This window comes from Podarcis gaigeae (genome assembly GCF_964106915.1).
Source record: "Podarcis gaigeae genome assembly, chromosome: 5".
Lineage (NCBI taxonomy): Eukaryota > Metazoa > Chordata > Lepidosauria > Squamata > Lacertidae > Podarcis > Podarcis gaigeae.
Window position 1 is genome coordinate 39,722,795 of NC_139681.1, and position 17,296 is coordinate 39,740,090.

General features: G+C 40.4%; 1 protein-coding gene across 11 annotated transcripts in view; it reads right to left on the bottom strand.

Moving 5' to 3' along the window:
* The window catches only part of KNDC1 (kinase non-catalytic C-lobe domain containing 1), a 76,659-nt gene that overhangs the window by 39,457 nt on the left and 19,906 nt on the right, over positions 1 to 17,296 (bottom strand). For 10 of the 11 annotated variants that reach the window (XR_014564889.1, XR_014564890.1, XM_083740987.1 and 7 more), the window contains 4 exons: positions 7,682 to 7,828; positions 5,967 to 6,084; positions 4,373 to 5,340; positions 77 to 191 (listed from right to left, as the gene is read on the bottom strand). Coding sequence is in view for 9 of the 11 variants with exons in the window: in XM_083740987.1 (XP_083597113.1) it covers positions 77 to 191; positions 4,373 to 5,340; positions 5,967 to 6,084; positions 7,682 to 7,828 (1,348 nt within the window). In the remaining 2 variants the exon portion in view is untranslated. The remainder of the gene's footprint in view (positions 1 to 76; positions 192 to 4,372; positions 5,341 to 5,966; positions 6,085 to 7,681; positions 7,829 to 17,296) is intronic. The other variant, XM_083740984.1, reaches the window with a different exon arrangement.

Below are 17,296 nucleotides of genomic sequence, written 5' to 3' on the forward strand. Positions count from 1 at the left end.
TTGCAGAAAGATGTGGCCTTAATGTCAAGATAATAAAATATATTAGTGTAAAAAGAAGAGATTAAGGAAGACCTACCTGGATAAACTGTATAGATTTCCATAGCAAGCAAGCATTCATGGCATAAAGCCCAGAGCTCATAGTCTTTCAGTGGTTTGTCATACTGTGTTAAGAGACGTTTCAGAAAAACAGACTGAAAACAAAATATTAAGGACAGTTAAGAGACAAAAAGCATTTTTGAAGCCAAATTCACTGATTCAAGATCATAGTTTTATTCCTTTTCCACTGGCATACGAAGGGAAGTTTCCCCCACAGACAAAAATGAAATTAATAGATATATACAAAGAACCAGGAGAAACGTAAAAATGTAACTGGTTCCACTGTAGAGCTTTCCAACTATTAGAGTGTTTAGGGAAAGTAGGGGAAATGTCTGACCATTTGCACAATGATTGGGACCTCTATTGATTAGCAAATGCTAGCTAATGTATCCTGTTTAACCTCTCCAAATCTAGCAGCATGTTAAGAAGGTCTCAACTTTCGAAATAAGATTCAATTGAAATTAAACTTTGTAAAAGACAACAGAAGAGGAGAATAGGCTATTTTTGTCCTTAATAAAACTCCAGTCTATTCTTTGCAACATGTCAGAACCTCTTCAGCTATATCTGTCATCTCTAACCTGCCTGCTCTAAAACTTGATCTACCTTGGCAGCTGTGCTTTGTACATCGTACTTTAAAAGCTTCATCACTACTTAGAGCTCTCCTGTGAAACAAGCAAAAATGATATGGAAAGATAAGTATTTTGTGGCAAGCCTTTTATTCCCAGAATATAAGAAACATCGCTAGCGAACTTAGCAGGATATTAACTTACTGCTCCAACAAAAAGATTGGTATTACTTATATATTTCACAGAAACAGGTTGATAGCACCGAGAGCCAAACTACAAAGTCAGCAATCTCGCATGGTGTTTTCTGTTGCTGGATTCTTAAGATGTCAAGACTGTAAGAGCTCTAGCTTTAACTGCTACCATATGACAAAAAACCCCTATATTTACAGTGGTGCCTCGCAAGACAAAAATAATTCGTTCTGCGAGTCTCTTCGTCTAGTGGTTTTTTTGTCTTGTGAAGCACGGCCATTAGCGGCTTAGCAGATTAGCGCTATTAGCGGCTTAGCGGCTATTAGCGGCTTAGAAAAAGGGGGGGAGGGGAAAAACTTGCAAGAACTCGCAAGGCGTTTTCGTCTTGCAAAGCAAGCCCATAGGGAAATTCGTCTTGCGAAGCACCTCAAAAACGGAAAACTCTTTCGTCTAGCGAGTTTTTCGTCTTGCGAGGCATTCGTCTTACGGGGCACCACTGTATAAAAACAACATGCCAAGCAGAAGGTCTTACCTTTTCCCTGACCTGCTCAATTTTTAATATTCCCTTTTCTTTTCTTTATACAAAAGGCAGCATTTGACTCTCCAGTAAGACATCAGAGGGGTTACTGAGAAGTTTACTGAACATGAATTACATGTTACTGCAAACTCATATTGCAGCACAGGATAAACATGTCTTTGCTGATCCACTGAGGTTAAAATTATCTGCCTTTTATGCATCCTTATAATACTAAAGCAGATGTCAAAACACTTCAGCCTACCATCCCTTTATAGGTGAGCTGCATAAAACGTAATTGTTATAAAGGGATAAATCAAAACCAAGCACTGAATTTCAGGGGTTTGTTTTTTAAATGAAACAATTCTTGTCGCTTTTGTTTAAAACACATTTGCTTTGTTCCTTTGTTTAAAAACATCAAGCACAATTTTACTGCAAGACCAAATCACAGAGTAATTTTTTCAGATACTCTTTCTATGAGTACATCTAGAATGCAGGACATTTAGAACATGGTCATTTTTCGGAGGGGAAACTGTAGCTCACCTATCGCAGACCTACAATCAGACCACCCTAAACAAATTTAAAATCCCAGGATTTTTTTTTGGGGGGGGGGGGAGGAAGCCATGTGTGCTCTAAAATGCCCAAATTGTATGGTGTAATGTGACCAAATTCCCAGCATTGCGTTTGTAGCAGAGGAGAAGCAAAGCAGCCATGATTTCAGCAACAACATGCATCAGCACATGTCTCTAAGGTGCTACTGGAAGGAATTTTTAAATTTTGTTTCACCTCTGTACCAGGTTAGCTCAACTGTAGTTTAAGGTGATGCTCAAATTTTACTTGGTTTTCACTTCTGTCACTTTAAAGGGTTTAAGGCCACTGGCACAAAGCAATAGAAAGAATGCACACACAAGCTGTAGCTTCCCACACTAAACACTCTAGCAACTGCATGAAAAGAGATGAGATATAAAGGCTGGAATTATGTAGGTTAGAGGAAAAAGGAGCTCCAGTCACGCTTGAATTGATAAAAGTGTTTATTTGAGAATTGCAAAGAAAAAGCCATTTAAAAGAATTCTAAAGATACAGTTTTGAAGCCAGCAGGCAAACAGGTTTGGCAATGTTTGGCAGAGAATAAAGAAAGCAAGGTTATAGCATAAAGGAAGACATACTAACCACTTAGGAAATGCAGAGAGGCATTATTTATGGGACAAAACAGAACACCAAAACCAATGGACTGGACTCCAATGAGCACACCAAAGTCTGCACAAGAAGGGGGATTTCTATATTCTGTAAGGTCAAGAAAATGTCACACACACAAGCACTACATTTTAAACACCACCTCCAGCACTGAAGAGAATGGGGAAAGCTCACATGGAACTGCATGAATCGAAGTCAGCTGCAAAAGGAGCTGTGTGATCAAAGTTACAAAATGATTCTTGTGCAACTTATGAGAAATGGAATCCCCAATCTAGGAAATGCATGCCACAATGGAAAAGATCATTGGTATTGCAAAGCCTTTGAAAAATTAGTGGTAATATGTAATTTGGTGGTGGGTGAGGGAAATCAGAAAGTAATGCCTATGTACCTTATGGTACCCAAAACTGTAGAATAAAGGGAAGCTAAACATGGATTGCAATAGATTTCAGTTAAAACAAAACAGGATAGCACTGCTTACTATTTTACCTTTCCCAATAAATCTCTATATAATTTCAAAAATATCCTCTTTCATGGTAATACACTGCTATTGTATCTCAATATCCTTGCATCTCAACAACCTTGCATAGATATAATTTCAGTTATTCAGGATGAAAGGGTTAGTGACAAGAATCAGAGACGCCTGTATGTTACAAAAAATTGCTGATACCAAGTTCTAATATGCAACCTTGTAGTCTCTTGCCACAATGCAACAGTCTCTAAAATGTCTCACACCTTCATTTGGGGCCAGATAAAACAAGTTTGCAAGTGCTTCTAAAGCAATACTACTAGAAATTCTAGATTTTGTTTATTTGACTCTTCCCAGTGGTGAACAATTTCTTATGCAAAATTAACCAGCAGAGAAGAAAGCTAACCATAGCACTCAACGTTCAAGTTTTCCTTTCTGAAAGAATCACACCTCTTATGTACCAAACCTGGTGGTGGGGGGGGGGGGAGTGAGGGAGAGAGAGAGAGAACATATGCTGGAAAAGTAATCTTCTCCATCTCTAAGATGGGGACTTTAACCTAAAAATCTTCACATTGAGTCAAACTAATTTAATTCATATATATTAGCCAAAATCAGCAAAGAATTTTGAACCTACTTATGAATCTACTAATTTTTAATATCTCAATGTATGCTATGACAAAGAAGAGAGAGTGTATCATAAGACACACATAAATTAATGACACTACAGCAAATATATGTTTAAACTGATTTAAAATCCTCCACATTGCTGCTGTCATTATAAAGCAAGTCATTCAGATGGAGCCATTCACCACTATTGGTGCATTACTCTCATAAATGTTTCTTGGACAATTCACAGTGGTGGCAGGGAGGAGAGGGCAGATTGCTCAACTGCATGGTAAGGCACTAAAAAAGTAGCTTGCCAAGGCCACACGACACTAACTTAGCTGCAGAAAAGAAACCAGAGAATTTATTTCTTACAAAACTGACTGCAAATTGAGTGACTCAGGATGATTTCTATCTGCAGATAATTACCTTTAATTTATTCTGACAAAAGTATAGTGCAATTTAAATCTATAGTACTAGTTCAATTCAATTAAAGTTAACCATACAAATGTCAAAACATCAAAGGCTTACCAACCACACACCTCAGTTCAGATCCTTACTAATTAAATCCTTTGGTAATAATGAAAGTGCTCAACTAATTGCTGCTGACTATAGTGCACGCACAATGTAAGCGAGTTACGACGTTTCCAAGGAAGACAACCCTCTCCATCCCCCAAAATTAACTATGTCCCTTCAATGGCACATTTAAGACAATTTTTAAAAAGAAGTTTCTGTTTCTACTACCTGCTTGCTGTTTCTCATTTCTGACTCCCTGCCTTCATATTGTTTCTCTTCAACATAATAGTCTTTCATCTCACTGTGATTTTGTTCTGGAGAACTTAGCAGGCTTGAGCTACATCCATTTTCATTAAATGTTCTAAGCCCCGTAGTCATCCTGTTAATATGCAACAGACTGCTTTCATTTGACCTTGCGGAAGTTTCTCCACAGTATTCCCATGATTTATGGTTTTTTAGTACCTTGCAGTCAGAATTTGATTTGTCTGGCTCATAGTTGTTTGAAGTTTCAGAACCCATACAAGTGTATGGAAGAATATATGCTTTTTTATCATTGCAGGTTGGCTTGTGGATTTGATAAGATACTTCCGGGCTCTTGTAAAATTCATCTAAATTATTATTTGGTTCCTGGAAATCTGCTGCTTTTAATCCAAGTTCATTATTTCCATCACAATGACTTAAGTTTCCCTCTAAAGCAGCATTCTTATTATTATTGACTTGAGATAATGACCTGGGCTGTAATGGATATTGTTTCCTTGTTAGTGGTCCGCTGTGACTTACAAAGGGGAAGAAAGTTCTTGGGTCTGTCTCAGATTCAGACAGTAGCTTTGGAAATCCTTTTACTTTCCTTGAGCAGTTTCTTTTTAATGCATCTTCCTCCAACTCACTTGTACATGGCTTTGTGTCTAAGACAAGATTCACACACTTGCTGCTGTTGTTATTGCTGTTCTCTTTACAGTTTGTGACCTGAGTTGAAACATGCTGACAGCAAACATTTTCATGCAATGAGTTGGTTTTAATTTCTTTTATATCATTTCTGTCATTCATGGTATACGTGTGAGAAGAATTTCCACCACTCACAACTTCCAAGTCTTGCACCTCTGGAGATGAATGCTCTCTTAAATTGTAATCTGTGCACTGTTCATAAGGTGAAATCCTCTCATAGACTTTTCCACTCCACAAGTTATCACAACTGTCTGGGTACAAAGACAGATGTTCTTATTAAAAACATTTTCGGTTTTCTCCCCCTCCATCTCCTCATCCCATCCAAATTACAAGCATCTTCCACTGATATTACATGCACACCTTATGCTGCCCTACAGTTGGAAAGAGACTGCTATCAAAAGTTGGTTGGCTTTTTAGAGAGAACCAAACCACAGATGGCTTTTAATGCAGCATCCCAAAGGCATTTCAAACCACCTTTCCCCTCCATTATGACAGAAGGTGTTTATACGATAGGCAGCAAATAGCCACACAACCCAACTGCCCCATTCACATACGTGCTAGTCTGACAATCTCAACATGCAAAATTAGTACAGTGCTAGAGGGTGCGGGACTCTACTTTTGCAGCAGTTGTGCTTAATCCTAAGTATTTGCTAGCAAAACAGGATATATGACTATCATAAAAATATCTGAAAACATGAAATAACAGGAGCATGAAAATTCACTGTAAGTTAACAATGGAAAAATTTTTTTTTACTTAATACAGTAGAAAGGGACCTGGATTCCTCCCACCATTTATAATTACTTGAGTTCTGTATCTTTAGCAAGAAAAATGCTCTTGATTCCATTACACAAATGGGCTACATTATCGAAAGCATACCGTGAAAGGTGCCACATGATTCAATTGAAAGCACTCTTCTTCCAATTGCAGAGAGGCATTGGCAAATATCACTCGAGGAAGAAAGCTTCAGGTTCTCTTTACTCAATGATATGACAGTCTATAATGATAATTGTAAAGGAAAGCGTTTAATACCTAGTTATCATACAGGACATGGACTTCAACATGATACAAGAGATTAGCATTCCCTAGGAAACATCAAGATTTTGCATTTGTGAAGCAAGGCCATTCAGGAGTTGTAAGGGAACATTATTTCCCAACTGTAGCCTTTCTACAAGATTTAGCAGAGATTAATTTGAACTGCAGCATTTTAAAATGTTTTATAATGGATTAATTCAATTAATAGTTCAACAAAGTATTAATTATAATTTTAATAGTCTTTACCAACTGTAAATATATTCAATTAGGCTGATTTGCCTATTTATGAAATTCATTGTTTTTAGTTAAAATTGTGTTCTTCAGACTTGAATTAATAATAAACTCCATAGCCATCATTCATGGAATGATGTACATGTAGAGAGGTTCATACTCAGTAGCACAGAGCCATGTTTCAATGGTAAATGGGAAGCTACCCTCAAGCAAAGAGAGATATTTTTTCCTTACAGACATTAGAGGGCTCAAGCTACAATATCACTTTGTTGAAGTGGCTATCATTGTTTCATTATTATTATTGTTTTCTGATACAAGTTGGGAAACTTCAGTAGTCATCCAAACATTATGTGTAGTTAGTCAGTCCCTAAAATTCCAAGGAGAAAAAGTCCCTTATACTTATTTCACTGATGTTCACTTACACCTCCATTCATGTTTTTAGCACATCCTGTCTAGCCCATGCTAAATTGTCACTGGTCAAAAGAAACAGCTAGTGTAAGAAAGGGTCACGAGTCCTTACCTGTTCCCTTTCCTGGAAACAAATCTGCATTCTCTTGGTAATTCTGCTGCATATGAATACAGTGGTACCTCAGGTTACAAACTTAATTCGTTCCAGAAGTCCATTCTTAACCCGAAGCATTCTTGACCCGACAATCCCAACATAGGCCTCCTGCAGCCCCAGAAGTGGATTGTGTTCGTATCCCAGGGCAAAGTTTGCCACCCGGAACACCTACTTCCAGGTTTGTGGAGTTCGTAAACTGAAGCGTTCGTAAGCAGGACTGTTCGTAACCCAAGGCACCACTTTACATATAATATTAAGCACATGAGTGCTATTAAGGGAAGCTCTCTTTCCAAAACATTTAGCCTTATTTAAAACAACCACAACCACAACCACTTGTGGCTTCCAACACAGAAGGTTATCAATTACTCTTGTGCCTAGCATTACAGTATGTAGAATGGTGAGCATCTGTTGTTTTTGTATTGCTGCTGCCACTTTGTCGCTTAGCTGCCACTTTGTTTCAAGTGCTGTGTTGGGCTACTTTGCGTTGGAAATCATTCTTCCCTGTATCACCCCCCTTAAACCTTGTATTTACAGTATAATTGCTTTGTCCATCAAGCAACTGCCTCCCAAAAGAGTAACTAAGATATCACTTAAGAGTAGAGAAATGTTGAATGTTAAAAGGTGACACATCAGGAAAAGTCAATATGATATGAAAGTTCGTGCTCAGGTCCATGGGGTCACGAAGAGTCGGACACGATTAAATGACTAAACAACTAAACAACAATAACAACAAGGCAAAAAAACAATCACACACTTCTTTTTTTACCTCAATATCTGGTCTCTCTTTAGGACTTTCTTCCTGCATTTGTTCAAGCAAAGCATGCAGATCTTGACTGAATTCTGAATCGGTTCCAGGCTCCATGATATATTCGAGGGCTGCTTTTAGTGTAGCTCCCAAGGAAAAGATATGTGCCTGCAATAATTGGGAAACAGAAAATGAGCATATTGTACAAACTACCACATGTTCCCACTTAAAACCAGATTAGCTCCATTAAAATGAGCAAAAAGCAGCTTAAGCCATTTGTGGACCACAGATGAAGTAATACACTTGTAGTACACTTTCCCCACCTTATGTAAATACTAGCAGCCATCAGCAATGTGGTTCACTCAAACTGTTTTGAGCCACCCTCCATTAGCCCCAGCAAGCATAGAAAATAGTCAGGGATTATGCAATTATAGTTTGAAAAATCTGGAGGACACAAAATTGGGGAAGCCTGCACTCAACTTTAGTGTTAGATCTTAGGCAAGGACCAGCCTTTATATACAACCTATAGTCGTATAGTCCCTGAGGGTGAGAAATTTTGGTAATCCAATTGTACCAAGTGTGCACACCAATACAAGTAAGAGAAGCATTTAAGTATTCCTGCCAATGATCTTGATTGTCCACAGAGGGAAGCAGTTATCAGCAGCAGCCACAAGTGGGAAGGAGCATCTAAATCATCTCTGAATATTGCATATACGGTAATTACAATGCTTCTGATCTCAGGTAAAAATTGGAAAAAAATGATTTGGCAGCATTCCACTAGGTGGAGCTTTCTCCAAGTCTATTAAAACCATTCACTGCAACTTTGACAGTCCTGATTAATTATCTGCAATATATGTACACACAGCCTTTTAAACCCTCCCTACTTTTAGTAAAGAAGAAGAAGAAAACTCATCAAAAAGAAAACCCCTGTGTAAGCATCGTTTCACACAAGACAAAAAATTGCTACATGGGAGAAAAGCTGTGTGTCGTTCATCATAATCATCATCTTACATGCATGCAGGTTAACAAAAGCTTCCCATTCATAATTCTGTACATCAGTTCAGGGATGACTGCTAAAACAAAGTTCTGGATCTATGGAAAAGGAAGAGAATATACACAGTGGCAGAGTATATGCTGTCTATATGGAAGGCTCCCTGGCACCTCCTGGGAAAAAGGAACTAAGCAGGGATGGGAAAGGACCACACAAAGTTCATGGAGACCTGCTGCCGATCAGTGCATACAGTACAGTAGGTACAGGTGAGCAACTAGGCAGCTTAAAATATCCATATGTGAGGTTTTCACATATGCTTACACTTCCCGTGTAGGAAATGTAGCAGTGAGCAGAGGAGGAATGACTGCTGAGAGGAGTGCAGAAAGAAGGCACACCATTGTACCCCTCCATCAGCACATGTGGATGCCTTCATCTGCCCCAGCTGCAACAAAACATGTTTCTCCTGTATTGCTCTCTGCAGCATCTCCAGCTAGAGCTGGGTGGGTTCACTGCCTGAAACCCTGGAGAGCTGCTATGAGTCAACATAGACAATACTGAGCTAGATGGACCAATAATCTGATTCAGTATAAAGAAGCATCCTATGTCCCTAATTCAATCAGCGTTGTATTTGGAATGAGAGAAGAACCACAAAATTCCAGCTTCATGAAAACACAGCCCCTGCCCCACACAACCAGTGTGTGTATAGCATCCACTTATAGGCACAAGAAGGAGGTACACAGCAGTTTGCAGTGAGCACACATTTCATGGAGGGCTTGGGCTTCCTTCATCCTAGGAAGTAGTGGCACAGGTGCATTGAAAACCCAGGAAAAGCTGTACAACTATGTGAGATGGAGAAACAGAATCTAAAGTGGAATCATCTACACCAGGCATGTCCAGCTGTGATCTATGATCCAATATAAAAACTGGCAGTGATCTATCACCCAGGGATGGGGCAGGGTAGCTGGGCACCCAACGCCTGCTTCCTCCGACGCCGGCTTCTTCTTCTGAGGGTGCAGGGGGGCACTCCGTCTGCTTCCCCTGATGCCGGTTGCTTCCCCTGACACGGCAGGTACGCACAGCAGCAAAACATCACCTCCTGTGAGAGGAACTTGCTGGTTGCTTCGCTGACTGGGTGCACATGTGGCGTCGCAACAGCCCCTTTGAGTGCATCTCCAGCAGAGGAGGTCTAGCTTCTCCAGATCAGAAGGCCGTGATCTATGAACATTCATCCTGCGATCAACTGATCAGTCACGATTGACACAATGGACATGCTTGATCTACACCATAAGTGCTATAATCTGTAGCTTCTGCCAAGCAGAACTCTACTCCATCAGTGACATGATGTCGAATAAGACAAGGACTGCACCACCCAACTAGCATCTTTCATGACGCAACAGCATATATACATTTCACAATATTTAACAAGGTATGTTTCACATGTTAGTGGCCAGAACGGGTTAAAAATCCCTCCACATCCATGAAAGAAGAGCTGTTGCAATCTATGAATGGTGTTGGCAAAAAGAATTCCATTCTAGATTAATTGCTTTATTTGAAGTAAATAAGTTGAAAAATGCTCCAGACCGGAGTCATTAGCCTCACTTGAGCCTAGAGAAGCATGTCCTATAATAAAGTTTCTAAGGGAATTCAATCTGATTAATGAGAATGCCAAAAAACAATCTCAACATGATACAGTATCCAAACAAAGAGACAAAAGAGCTCTCCATAACTGCAATTGTTAATGGTGAGTAATCAGATGGTAAGAGAGGATAATCTGAACTTGAAACAAGGTATCAGCTTTTAAAATAGCAAAAATTTCTACAATAACTAGAAGATCTTAGCAATTCAGCTGACTCATCACCACAATAAATCTTTAAGCTAAAGTTCAATTTCTATCAAACATGTGCAGAATACATAAAGATTCTGCAAGATCACCTAACAGTTTTCTTGGAATATTCTTAACATTGCCTCTTTCCCTGAGAGCAGGCCTTGGAGGTGGCTTGCCAGTTACCACACAACAATCTATTACAATAATAAAGCTATGAACACCCTCAACTTCAGAACTAAACAACAGTTAGTACAACTAAATCGCATCAGAACTAAACAACCTGAAAGACCATCTCTTCCCCTCCACTGTCCGCTAAGAGCATTAAGATCAACAAATGGAATCTGTATCCTCCCCCCACAGCCCAATGGGCTTTTTCACTGGTGGTATCAGTGTTGTAGAATTGTCTCCGTGCTGAAATGCCACTGGCACTGGCGCTTGTCCAGAATCTGTACCTAATAATATACCTTGATATTCCATCACATGCAGACCATTGCAGTAAGCTCTGTTTCAACCCTGCCTAGTATCCTCAAGTAAGACTTGCCACTTTGTCAATCAAAAGTTTGATCATCTGCAGAAGCTTTGGTCACTCCCTGAGTTGGCAAAGCTCATCTGATAGCAATAAAACCCCAAGCCTTTTGTGTCATCAGCACAGTCTTGAGGAATACAGATACAACAGGAGCCTTCTGTTTCAAGTTTTCACAGATCAAAGGATTGTAGATTTGGGAGGGACCATGAGAATCATCCAGTCTATTTCAACTCCCTGCAATGCAGAAATCTCAACTAGCTCAACCATGACAGATGACCATCCAACCTCTGCTTTACAACCTCCAGTGAAGGAGAGTCCACCACCTTCTAAGGGAGTCTATCAGTCTATTCCACTGTCCAGCAGAAGTGTTTTTTCAGTACCTGCTGAAAACTGTTCTGTTCCATCAGCTTATACAAGGGAATTAAGAATACAATAATAGTTGGCTGATATCTGATAAAATTTGCTAGCCATGATCTATGACCTTCACTGACAGAAGTATACTCTTCCAAGGCAGAGTATAAATACAATAATACAATAAAAAATACACATAGATAAAATAAAAAGACAACTGCATTTACTATTAATAATATCTTATTATTTCAAATTGTCCTGTTACCATTTTTGGTGAAGGGCAATATACAAATCTCTCAATAAAACAGCCCTATCCAAAATTACCCAAAGTGAACAGCAAAAGCAGACCAATAACAAAAATTGCTCTTCATGGGAAAGCCAGAAAAAGACAATCTAGTAAGCAAAGAATTCCAAAATAAATGTGTTCTGGTTAATAAATCTATTCATTCTGTTAAAGCAAACCAATGTGTCCCTAAATCAAGGTATCTCACCACATTTTATTTTCCTGATGTTCTCGGCCAAGCTTCTGAATAGGCCTGTGTTATCTATATGGGGGAGTGAGGTGGACAGAGATTGGTTACTTGGCAGTCAGCTCTCTCCCCTGAAGATACTTAAAGAGCCCCACTGTTCTTTTAATTCAATAGGCTGGCTTTAGTACTGGTGCATTATGCTGGTGCAACCCAAATCCCATTTAAATGGGCTTACCTCAGTACTCCCTGGGATGCCAGTTTAAGGGAAAAAATACTCCCTAAAGGGCCCCAAGTGCATGCCACAATGTCGTATAATAAAGAAGCTCCTAAGAGGGCATGGCACATTTTACCTGAAGGCAGAGACACCATTTCTCTGAAATCAAAAGCTCCAAGGAAACAAAAGCCCAATCAGAGAAAAACCCCTTGGCAAAACAAGTCACCATTAAAGATGTTTTTCGGAAACTGCCTTATACCAGGTCAGACTATTCGTCTGAATAGTCTTCTGTCTGAGGACTTATTATTTGCAGATAATAAGGTGCAACAGCTTATATACAGAAAGCAGAGTCTAACAGGATGTTCCAAACAGAGATAACTAACACTGATTCAAGTGCCTGAGCTATTTGCATTTTGTACCACAAAATAGGAAGTGTGGTATGGAAAGGCATCGCTCATACTGGAATTTCTGGCTAGGAGCGAGCACAGTCATATTTGTTAAAAGGAGGGCCAGTCCAACAATGATCCATTTGCTCCACTGCAATACCCTATCACTTACAGCCATCTCTACAGCAGCAGTACCATCAATTCCCTGTATGTAGTACAAGGTGCAATGTAAGGGGGCGGGGGGATGAAAAAGACATAGTGCAGTTGGCACAGATATTTTTTAAAAAACAAACTGCTTTGGATAATCCTGAGTTATGCAGGCATAGGAAGGATTGTAACCAGGATATTCAAGCATATATATCCACTACTAATTTTCCCGACCAACAAAGGCATCTACATTGAATAAATAGTCAAATATCTTTGCTATGGCTTTGAAGAGCACATAAAAGCCATTCTGGAAGTCACTCTTGGCAGGAAGTCAGGGTACAAATATAATAAACCAAACAATAGTAGCTATGACAACATCGTTAGAAAAGGTGAGCAAGCTGCTGGTCATTGATAGCTGTGTATTAGTTCAAGGATGAGAGGCAGCATACTGCTGATTACTAACTGTTGAGGATCATGAGCAGGAGAATGCGACTGAGCTCATGGTCTGCTCTTGGGCTTCCCGTGGCATTGCCGGCCTCTGAGGGAAATGGTGCTGGACCAGGGAGGCTTGTGGTCTGACGCAGCAGGGCTCTTATTGATGTTCTCAGCTAACCAAAAATGCAAGGTTTAAAACGCTCTTTGAACGGGCAAGTTTCTGTTTGCCACGGAAGTTTATTTTGGCCCCAAAGCCGTCAAAGTAGTGAACTAAAATGCAATCCATTAAATGCACCATAAAAACAATCCATGTTCATTTTGAAATACTTTGTCAGTTAACTCACCACATAAGAATAAAATGAATAAAGCTCCTCTTGAAAGAGCAAAGCATTCGCTAGAATCAAAATCTCGAAAGTTACAAGAGGTAGGTTTTTGTGAGCTTTATGGTTGCACGTAAAATCTCGAAGGTAATTGTTTTATTATATTTTGACCCCTCATTTTCTCCAAAGAGCCTAGGGTGGTATGTATGCTTTTCTTCCCTCTCTCCATCTCCATCATTATATCCGTCAGGAGACTGCTATCAGAACAGGGGAGGGAGGCAGGTGAATACAGAGAGCCTCTGATGCTGCTGAGGAGCAGCTCCTCGTCCAGCAGCGAGGGAAGCCACACCTCCAGTGGAGCAGAGCGGGAAGGGGGTAGCCAGGCGAGGGAAGGGCTCAAAAATGTGACTGAGAGCCCAAGAGCCTCACCTATTCCGGCTGGCCAAGAAACAGACATGCCATTTCTGTCACCCAGCTTACGCAGAGGGGTGAAACGTATGGAGGGGAGGTGGAGATTTTGGGTGTCTAAGTTCTTATGTTGGGGGAGAAACTGGAAGGGGCCACTCCCGGAATCTGCAAGTGACTAAGACCGACATGAATTTGGGGGTTCTGCACTGTAAATAGTTTTTTACCAATAAAAGCTGTAAAAGACAGGTCGGAGTCCTGCCTGGTTACTCATGAGCAACAACTTCCAAACCTGACAATATCCCAACCACCACCCTGAAAAGTAGGTGAGGTAAAAGAGATCACAGCTGGTTTGAAGTCACATAATAAGCGTATAGCCAAATGTGGATCCCACCTCCAACACTCCAACCATAATACCTGAGTGATTGATTCGATTTATTTATTATATTCCTATGGCGCTTTTCATTCAAATGGCACCCAAAGTGGCTTACAAACTATAAACAACAATAACATGATAGAACAAAATGGAACATCACAAACAGAAAATAGATCATATAGAGTAATTAACAAATCATCAGTGAAACAATTACAATCTATAAAATGGTTAACAAATCTACAGCTAAAAAACAACAACTAAACATCTTAAATTTGACCAAACTGCGGGAGGCAGTGGAAGACAGGAGTGCCTGGCATGCTCTAGTCCATGGGGTCACGAGGAGTCGGACACGACTAAACAACAAACATCACAATTAAAGCAAAAGTCATATTATATGATTAACAAATCAATCAATAAAAGAGTATTAACAACAATAACAAAATTGCAACCAAAAATAAGCTAAGCATTGTTAAGTTCAGACACACTTCTCCACACCCCCATAACCTTTCACTCTATTCAGCTCATTAAAATGCAGACACACATAAAGCTTGTGGAAACAACTGCCTTCTGAAGCTTTCTTGGGCTGGAGGTGGGGCTAACCACTGTCTGATGGCAAACAGAGTCTCTCTCTCTCCTCATAGCTCTTCCTCTGGAAAGAGATTCCTTATGAAGGCTCCTAGGGCTTGAGGGTGGGGCAAGGCAGGTGGAAAAGGCCATTACCTGCTGGCCAGCACAGAGTCTCTTTCCCTTATGGCTTAAAATGTCAATTTTAATACTCTGGGATTTTCGCTACAATATTCTGTTATTCTACTCTCATTTATGAAGGCAGGAAGGGCCACGTATATAGAAAAGTTGTGGGAAATTCAACAAGTAAGGAGTTTGAGAGGCTTTCCACTTTCTATAGCTCTGTTTCCATGGAAAACAGCTATCTTTCTTGCACAGGAGTCTTGAAAATGTAGTCATCAAGCAGAGTGTGTCTCAGTAAGATTTTACACATCTTATACGAGTAATATATAAAGAATTGTAGTCTCTATTCAGCTTTAATAAAACACTCCATTTATCACATCACATTCCATAAAACACACCTCAGCAAGGTCCATAGAGCAACAAAGCCACATTGGAAAAGGGAATTGGGAGTTATCCTGGCCAATTGCCCATTTCAAATTTATTTAGTAAAACATAGTAAATTTTGTGCTACAGCAGCTGCATCACTAATTCAGGACAAAGTAGTGGTGAAGATGGTCTTCGTTGATTATAACACAGTTAAAGAAACAGTAGGAACGAGAGAGAAAATTGCAAATTCACACTCAAATATTATAAATTCCCTATGGTATACAAAAGCTAAAATACATTCATAAGCTAGGTTGATTGATAAATCACTTAGTCATCAACACTTCTAAGCAATGTACCAAAAAAACAAACAAACTGATATGATGAATAAGAACAGTAAAATTCACAACAAAACTGAACACTACCATAAAATGTCTGCTGAAATATGGAAGTCTTGGTCACATGCCTGAAGTTCCAATCTCAGTTGGAAGAGAGTTCCACCAGCTTGGGCCATAACACTGAATGCATGGCTTCTAGTAGTTACAAACTATGTGGCTGAGCCATGGGGGGGATCACCAACAGAGACTCCCCTGAAATATCACAGTGACTGGACAGTGATATAGGGAATCAGCTGATCCCTAAGAAATCATGGAGCCAAGTTGCAAATTAACAAGGGCCTTGAAAATTAATATCAGAACCATGAACCTGGCCCAGTTACACATGAGTGCAAGTTTTAAAGCACCACTGTTATATGGTAGTCTCTCTCCATTGACTGTCTAGCTGCAGAAATTTGAACCAGCTGGCTCTTCCAAGGATGGCTGCACACAGAGATTGTGTCCTCCCTAAAAGAGGGTGCGTGCTGCGGTGAGACCTGGAGACTGAGCTCCTGTGTTGTGGGAGGGTTGGATTGGATTGCCACAACACCCATTTGGTAGGTCCCTCGATGTTGGGTTCAATCTGACCAATGGGGTGCTGTCCAAATGGACTGAGGGACCTATTTATACCCATGCACGTGACCCAGAGCTTCCTCTTTTAGCTCGTGCATTCGGAACACCCGCCCACCTCTCCCTAATTTTAGGGATTTGTGTGATTGACCTTGCTATGCTGTCATGTGTCGTCTGCCATTGGGACAGGGGCACGATAGGAATTTCCCCACTTGGCCGATTGGCTGTTGCCATTTGGGTTTCGCCTGCCACGTAACAAATCATCACAACTTGTAAGGTTGCGGATAGGCACTGGTTCAGGTGATAGGGATGGGAGAATGGTCTCGCCATCCTTGTGTGAAGGGTATTCCGTTAAAGGAATCCAGGGACTCAACTGGTTTGATCAACCCCTGAGAGGGGGTTGGGCCCATACCTGAGTCCAGGGGGGCATCTGGGTGGTGAACAGAGTCTGTTCCCGGCTTTTCACCTTCCCAGGTGTTCACCCTTGGCTGACCTATGCTGATGCCCTGGGTTAGCGCTGCCTGCAAGAGTGCAGGGAGCTAGTCGAACCAGAGCCTATGCAACCACTCACTTTCTGTAATCAATAAAGTTGTGGCCTAAATTCTGCCAACAACTTGAGCCTCAAAAGCCACAGACAGACTGAGAAGCAGGAGCAGAGACACAGTTGCCCTGTCTTACTCTCAATATACCGTAGGTCACCCATCAGGGCCATCAGGGCTGATTCAGTCTCAAAACAATGCCTGAAGACAGACTGAAACTGCTCCAGATAGTTTGTATTGTCTGGGAACTCCTGCAAATTCTCCGCCATCGCTCTCTTCACCACCTTGCCCAAAAAAGAATGCTGGTGATAAGAACTGGAGCAAACGTTCCAAATGAATAAAAATAGAGGTGAGAATAAAAATAGAGGTAAGTTTAGGAATAGGGGGGTGGCAGCAGCAGAGAGACAACAGATTTCAGGAACAACATTCTTCATTTGTGAATAGCCTACTGCTGCGTTTAATGATGCTACTATAAATATCTTCAGTAATCTCCTTTCTGTATACATCCCATTGAGTCAAGAAGCAACAAAAAGGAATGGAGGTCTATCCCAAAGGTCAATTAAGCATGTGAAATTTAAAGCAGTGTAAAGCTTTAAATGGCCTCCATACAAGAACTTAACACAGAACATTTCATATGTAGAAAACAGGAGGATACAT